This window comes from Montipora foliosa, chromosome 13, assembly GCF_036669935.1.
Source record: "Montipora foliosa isolate CH-2021 chromosome 13, ASM3666993v2, whole genome shotgun sequence".
Classification (NCBI taxonomy): Eukaryota; Metazoa; Cnidaria; class Anthozoa; order Scleractinia; family Acroporidae; genus Montipora; species Montipora foliosa.
The window spans coordinates 38,455,978-38,463,477 of record NC_090881.1 but is presented as its reverse complement, the minus strand read 5'-3'; the positions used below and the strand labels follow the sequence as shown (position 1 = coordinate 38,463,477).

Genomic DNA, 7,500 nt, shown 5'->3' with positions numbered 1-7,500 from the left:
CCAATGTCAAATGAGCCGGCCGTTAATCTTGAAAAATTACGATAAATGGTGAAGACCCTAAGCCAACAACTCCTGCGAGATCTTGGTCCCTAAAATGCACTGATGTTGTCGTTCCTTTGGATTCATCACCGGTGTGAAGAGTGGAGAAGTTCTTAATCTACAGATGAAACTCCGCGTATCCTCCTGATGTTTTTGCCCTGGAGGCCTAGAGGTCACCTCCTCGAGACTTTCCCTCTCTAATTGCGCAGAAGGACGCGTTTTTTTGCCGAGGTAAAAATACACTGTATGTACTGTAAGCTGCAACAATGACAACACTGGAGGAAATGGATTTCTCTGGGTATCACACTTCGGCTCGCTTTGAAGTGGAGGCAGGCATGAACTCGGAAATTACCTGTTGTCCTTTTAAATAAACGTAGGAGTGCGGGTGTTTACTTTCTCTAACTTGCTAGTGTTTCTGGCCCCACTATGGCACGATTCAGCGCTTTTTTCGTCTTACAAGGTGAAATATACCTTAGCCTATTCAGTGCATTCACGTTTCATCCAACTTTACGACAGATATCGGCAATGTAGGAGTCTGTTATCTAGTGGAACATCTAATAAGTTGATTTCCCTAGAAATGGGAATCAGTTTATCAGCAGATTTAATTTGAAGCTTATATGATAATAAGTAATTCCCAGCACAAGAGCCTGGTACTTCTCAGGATTCCTTTTCATCCCATTCAGCTGAGACCAGAGCAGCGTGTTGACTAAGTCCTTATTGATATCCTCGTCAAAAGTTTGCAGATTAGTATCGGAGGTGTGAATTTTCGTGGCGTCGACGTTATTGATAAACTTGTACCTCTCGATAGCAAAGTTGGATCGTTCATAAAAATATTAAACGAGAGGGGTCCAAGAATTGACTCCTCCGGGATCACTGCTGCCACACACTGTCAAGGTTGAAAAGGTACGACCATATTCATACGCACATACCTAAGTGATGTGGCTATGCAATAGAGCAACTGCTTTGTCGTTCATTCCATAGAACCAAAGTTTCTCCAGTAGCAGTTCATTGCAGGTAGTCAAACGAGAGCGATTGCTATCTCAGCGATTACATTGCGTTTGTCAAGTTCCTTGTTCCATTGCTCTGTTAGCGTTAATAGCGCTAAAGGACACCTGTGGAATTTTCGATAAGCACATGATAAACAAAATCACGAACGATAGGCTCAAAGTGTTTCGTGAGTTCGTTTTTGTCAAGAACATGCACTGTTTTTCTTGTGGTGTGGCGTAATCTGTCCGCACTTCCAGGTGTCAGGTACTTGTGATCTACCAGTGGTAATATTAATTAGATCGCTGAGGGGTTTCACCATGGAACATGACGATGCCATGCCCACCCTTCGAGCAATCAAGGCATGTCCTTGAGCTTTGTTAATATTCTCCAACATCACTTTCACAAAATAGTGGTTAGCTGGCTTACAACGCGAACGTGTTTGCTTTCCCGTTTAAGGCCGATAGAATTCTAGATACATATGATTGTTCTTTGAAAGCAGTGTGCTTGCTCACGATCAGGTCTCTTGTGATATGTGATTTTCACCTCACCTATTTCCAACAAGTAGGTCCATGACAGAATTTTCCAGTTGTCCCAAATCTGATAACATTTTTAAAGAGGTTATATGGTTTTGGGGGATGCAGCCTCAAAATTAGAGCCATAGAGACCTTTGCACGGATTTTTGTCTGTGTTTGAAAGTCCGTAACTTGGTCTCTCTTCGACCTAAAAGCACCAAACTTGAAAAAATAGCCAATCTCAACGTTATGTTTCATGTGATGGTGTCAATTTATGGATTAGTTTAAATTTGAAACTCGCCCCAGTTCCCTGCGTAATTCCGAAACGGCCTATAGGAAGTTTAAAGTTAAGAAAAGGCTGTGAAAACAAAGTTAAAGAGTTAAAAATCGTGAAAAAGTCAAAACGCATTTTGTAGCTGTCTTTCTCCGAAAAGTTATCTTTGAAGAAAACCACAGTTGCGTTCTTATTTGGATATTTGGGACTAAGGATTACACATTTAAATATAGCGCAAGCACTTGGCTTATCCTGTGAGTGATCTTTTTGCGGTTGTTTTTCGCTCCTCAAACAACTAAAGGGACATGATTTCCACTGAACAAAAACGTAGTAGCGTAGTCACCTCTAGATATCTTGTTCAAGTCATTGAAGTCAGCTGTGTAATCGGACGAAACCGGTAGGAGAACAAAAGGAACTTTACAAGATAAGTTTAGAAGATAGAAAATAAAGAAATAAGATCGTGGTATTTTGCCTACAGTTAAAAAGTGCCTAAACAATTTTAAATTTTTATTCTGTTTTCTTTGACCTATTTTGACAGATCCCCCAAACGTAACATCCATTTAATTGAATCAAACGGTTGACGAGGGAGATGTGGTGCTACTCAATTGTACAGCTGATGGTAATCCAGAACCAAACATCACCTGGACGAGGCTGTCTGATAACAGTATTGTCAACAGGACTCTGACCATCACAGGGAAACAGGATGAAGGGGGCTACAGATGCACTGCTGACAATGGAATTGGAAATGCTGCCTTTTCTGATGTCTTCATTACTGTTCAATGTAAGTCTCAACGCTTTTTATTTTCAGATTGAGCTTTCAAATCAGACTGGCATTTACTTACCATCACCCTTTTCTCTTAACTTACATTTAAACGAGTGCATTACAGGTTAATTAAGCGGTAGTCAAACCGCCGAGAATAAGAAAGGATACCAATGAAGTTTTTCTGTATTCTTAAGTATCTGGTTCACAGTCTTGTCCCCAGCATCACATTCATTGAAGCCTATTGTGCCTTTACCAACATGGAAACTGTGTTTTTGAATCCGTTTTATACAGCTATTGTCTGTTTCATGCATGGTTCCAATTATTGGTGTAGGCTTGTTTACCAGGTGCCAATTACGGTAATGACAAGCGCTCATTTCCAAAAATGCAGTTGGATGCATAAGACAAGTTGTTTTTGTAAATTCTAACAACTAAATCAGGAACGTTCCCCACCACACGTTTCTTGACAACATCAAAAAAGGGCTGTCAAATCTATTACTGATTCCTTAGAATGTATACTTCGTAATTTTATAACATTTGAACTGTGGAATACAGTAGAATGAAATGAAAGTTGTAAAGGTCGTTACATTTAGTTATTATATGCCTAGTATCTGTGGCCAATATAACGCGCACCCTGATTGGCTATGCGCAGCTAAGGGCATTATTCTCCCGTAATGCCCATGGGCCGATTACAAATTATGCAAATTAGCAAAGAAAAAAACAAAAGGTTATCCAAAGGCCACATTTGTTTTATTTGCATTGAAAATACTATTGGTGAGACTAAGGACGATGAGTGACGATGGACACTCGGAGAGTGTATTTTATTACCCTGACGAGCTTGAATTCCAAGGAAAAAATGAAGCCACATCACTAAGCTAAAATTACACACGATAAACAAAATCACGAAAGATAGGCTCAAAGTGTTTCGTGAGTTCGTTTTTGTCAAGAACATGCACTGTTTTTCTTGTGGTGTGGCGTAATCTGTCCGCGCTTCCAGGTGTCAGGTACTTGTGGTCTACCAGTGGTAATATTAATTAGATCGCCGAGGGGTTTCACCTTGGATCATGACGATGCCATACCCACCCTTCCAGCAATCAAGGCATGTCCTTGAGCCTTGTTAATATTCTCCCCAACATCACTTTCACCAAATAGTGTTTAGCTGGCGTACAGGCGGACGTGCTTGCTTTCCCGTTTAAGACCGATAGAATTCTACATACATATGATTGTTCTTTGAAAGCAGTGTGCTTGCTCACGATCAGGTCTCTTGTGATATGTGATTTTCACCTCACCTATTTCCAACAAGTAGGTCCATGACAGAATTTTACAGTTGTCCCAAATCTGATAGACTGCAAAACAGTCGTATTTTTTGCGAACGCAAGCGACACGGTAAAATAATATTCAAACGAAAGGTCTGGAGCGAGTGTAGAAACGGCGAGGGAGAATAGGAAGAGACGCGAAAAAATACGACTGTCCGTTATGCATATATTAAATTTGTTCAAAATTACCCGTTCTTCCAGCAACGGGAAATTCCCATTAGTTTAATTCTGACGCAGCCTGTCATCAAATGTCAATCACACCTTATCAAAAAGATATAGACGCCGTATCAGTTTCACAGTAAAACAGTAACCTCGCGGGAAAATGGACGACGTGGACTTGGTATGAAGAATGCTCGCCTCTCAATAAGCAGTGTTCTCCGCAAGTCACAAGTTTTAATATTTTTAGGTTTATTTTACACAATCTCGCTTGATACAGTCTAGTGTTCTCAATCACTGTCAAAAATCCCACGTTATCGAAATATTATAAATTTAAATTCATGCCTAGATGATCACTTCGGAATTTCCAGTGTCTGTCACGTTCTCCACTTGATCTGTTCTTCATAATACCCTAAAGATTTAGGAAACGAAACCGACAATTACTTAAGTTCACGCCTGCTGTGTTGGTACACGCGAAGACTTTTTGTTCTGTGAACAAAGCAGGGATTTGCTAATTCGCGTCAATCGCAAAACCTCCTGCTCTCCATTTGTGGCGTCGTCGTCAGCAGTCATGGTTAAAACTGGATTTGGCTTATTTAATTTATCTTTAATTTGTGAAAGGATGGCGGCACAATTCCTCACCTTCGTCCCACACAGCGAGCAGACTCTTGAACTTGAAAGCGAGTTCTTTTCTCAAGGTGAAGAGACAGCTCGACTCGGAATATCTCAGCCAACATTGTCAAAGTCTTTCCATTTCTCTGTGGCGCGGTAAAGATGTTTTCGGTTGTTATCCATCCAGGCTTAACTGAATTTCCAAACTGCGTTTTAAAACAACAACTGCACAATCTGCAATTGTCAGGCGGTGTCGCTTCTTTTGGTTTTCTTCCTCTACGCGAGGCGGGTTTTTTCGGTGTTGTTTGACTCATTGAACAGATTTCTCTTTAAAAAGGACACATCCTACATTGCCTACAGAAAAAAACAAACGCCTGTCCTTTCCAAAACTCCACTGAATCGAACGTACGAAACTTCGTCCCTTCTGAATAGCGAAGAGAAAACGTCTGAACATGACAACACAACTAATTTCCTGCGAAAGAAAGGCATACACTGTATCAAATTTAAGATGTGGTCGGAGCTGTCAAACAATTTCTAACACCTTAGTGACATTATTCGAACCCATGCTTAGAGCAAATTCGTTGTATCAAAAGCCGACAGTCGGTTTCTCGCCTCACACGCGTGTGAGGCTCGCGCGCTTCACACGCGAGGATCACGCTTACGGCGCTTCGCGCCTTCCGAAAATAGAAGAAAACGACTGTTTTGCAGTCTACAAATCTGATAAAATTTTAAAGAGGTTATATGGTTTTGGGGGATGCAGCCTCAAAATTACAGCTATAGAGACCTTTGCACGGATTTTTGTCAGTGTTATTAAGTCCGTAACTTGGTCTCTCTTCGAACTAAGAGCACCAAACTTGGAACAATGGCAAATCTCAACGTTGTGTTTCATGTGATGGTGTCAATTTATGGATTAGTTTAAATTTGAAACTCGCCCCAGTTCCCTGCGTAATTCCGAAATAGCCTATAGGAAGTTTAAAGTTAAGAAAAGGCTGTGAAAACAAAGTTAAAGAGTTAAAAATCGAGAAAAAGTCAAAGTGCATTTTGCAGCTGTCTTTCTCCGAAAAGTTATCTTTGAAGAAAACCACAGTTGCGTTCTTATTTGGATATTTGGGACTAAGGATTACACATTTAACTATAGCGCAAGTACTTGGCTTATCCTGTGAGAGATCTTTTTGCGGTTGTTTTTCGCTCCTCGAACCCCTAAAGGGACATGATTTCCACTGAGCAAAAACGTACTAGCGTAGTCACCTCTAGATATCTAGTTGAAGTCATTGAAATCAGCTGTGTAATCGTACGAAACCGGTAGGAGAACAAAAGGAACTTTACAAGATAAGTTTAGAAGATAGAAAATAAAGAAATAAGATCGTGGTATTTTGCCTACACTTAAAAGGTGCCTAAACAATTTAAAATTTTTATTCTGTTTTCTTTGACCTATTTTGACAGATCCCCCAAACGTAACATCCATTTAATTGAATCAAACGGTTGACGAGGGAGATGTGGTGCTACTCAATTGTACAGCTGATGGTAATCCAGAACCAAACATCACCTGGACCAGGCTGTCTGATAACAGTATTGTCAACATGCCTTTGAACATCACAGGGAAACAGGATGAAGGAGGCTACAGATGCACCGCTGACAATGGAATTGGAAATGCTGCCATTTCTGATGTCTTCATTACTGTTCAATGTAAGTCTCAACGCTTTTTATTTTCAGATTGAGCTTTCAAATCAGAGTGGCATTTGCTTACCATCACCCTTTTCTCTTAACTTACATTTAAACGAGTGCATTACAGGTTAATAAAGTGGTAGTGAAACCGCCGAGAATAAGCAAGTATATCAATCAAATCGTACTCTATTCTTAAGTATCAGGTTTACAGTCTTTTCCCCAGCATCACATTCATTGAAGCCTATTGTGCCTTTACCAACATGGAGACTGTGTTTTTGAATCCGTTTTATACAGCTACTGTCTGTTTCTTGCATGTTCCAGTTATTAGCGTAGGCTTGATTACCAGGTGCCAATTACGGTAATGACAAGCGCTCATTTCCAAAAATGCAGCTGGATGTATAAGACAAGTTGTTGTTGTAAATTCCAACAACTAAATCAGGGACGTCCCCCACCACACGTTTCTTGACATCAAAACAAGGCTGTCAAATCTATTACGGATTTCTTAGAATGTATATTTCGTAATTTTATAACATTTGAACTGTGGAATACAGTAGAATGAAATGAAAGTTGTAAAGGTCGTTACATTTAGTTATTATATGCCTAGTGTCTGTGGCCAATATAACGCGCACCCTGATTGGCTAAGCGCAGCCAAGGGCATTATTCTCCCGTAATGCCCATGGGCCGATTACAAATTATGCAAATTAGCAAAGAAAAAAACAAAAGGTTATCCAAAGGCCACATTTGTTTTATTTGCATTGAAAATAATATTGGTGAGACTAAGGACGATGAGTGACGATGGACACTCGGAGAGTGTATTTTATTACCCTGACGAGCTTGAATTCCCAGGAAAAAATGAAGCCACATCAGTAAGCTTAAATTACAGACGAGTTGGTGCCGACGATGGCTAATAAAATAGTTCCAGCCAAGACGAAATTGAAACATTCATAAAAGAACAAAAACGTGAAAACACTACTAGGAAAACTGCAAGTGATATGAAAATATCCAACGATATTTGTCCTCAATAAAAAAGGAAAGTGTGAAAGTTTTGGACTTACTGCCTGCTGACTTTGACCCCTTGTTGGCAAAGTTTCTCAAAGATATCCGAAAAATTATGGCGACGACGACGTTTGGCCGTTGATTCTTGAGAATATCGACGAAATTTCTCTCGTCAAATTTTTT

At 40.1% G+C, this 7,500-nt stretch overlaps 2 protein-coding genes across 4 annotated transcripts in view; both read left to right on the top strand.

Annotated features, from left to right (window-relative positions):
- Positions 1-7,500, top strand: part of LOC137983223 (neural cell adhesion molecule 1-like) — a 65,713-nt gene that overhangs the window by 15,537 nt on the left and 42,676 nt on the right. For all 3 annotated transcript variants that reach the window (XR_011118924.1, XM_068830420.1, XM_068830421.1), the window contains 2 exons: positions 2,351-2,593; positions 6,100-6,342. The gene's annotated coding sequence lies outside the window, so the exon portion shown is untranslated. The remainder of the gene's footprint in view (positions 1-2,350; positions 2,594-6,099; positions 6,343-7,500) is intronic.
- LOC137981952 (neural cell adhesion molecule 1-like) overlaps positions 4,667-7,500 on the top strand; it is a 17,472-nt gene continuing 14,638 nt past the window's right edge. The window contains exons 1-2 of the mRNA XM_068828977.1: positions 4,667-4,742; positions 6,175-6,342. Of these exons, the coding sequence (XP_068685078.1) occupies positions 4,667-4,742; positions 6,175-6,342 (244 nt within the window). The remainder of the gene's footprint in view (positions 4,743-6,174; positions 6,343-7,500) is intronic.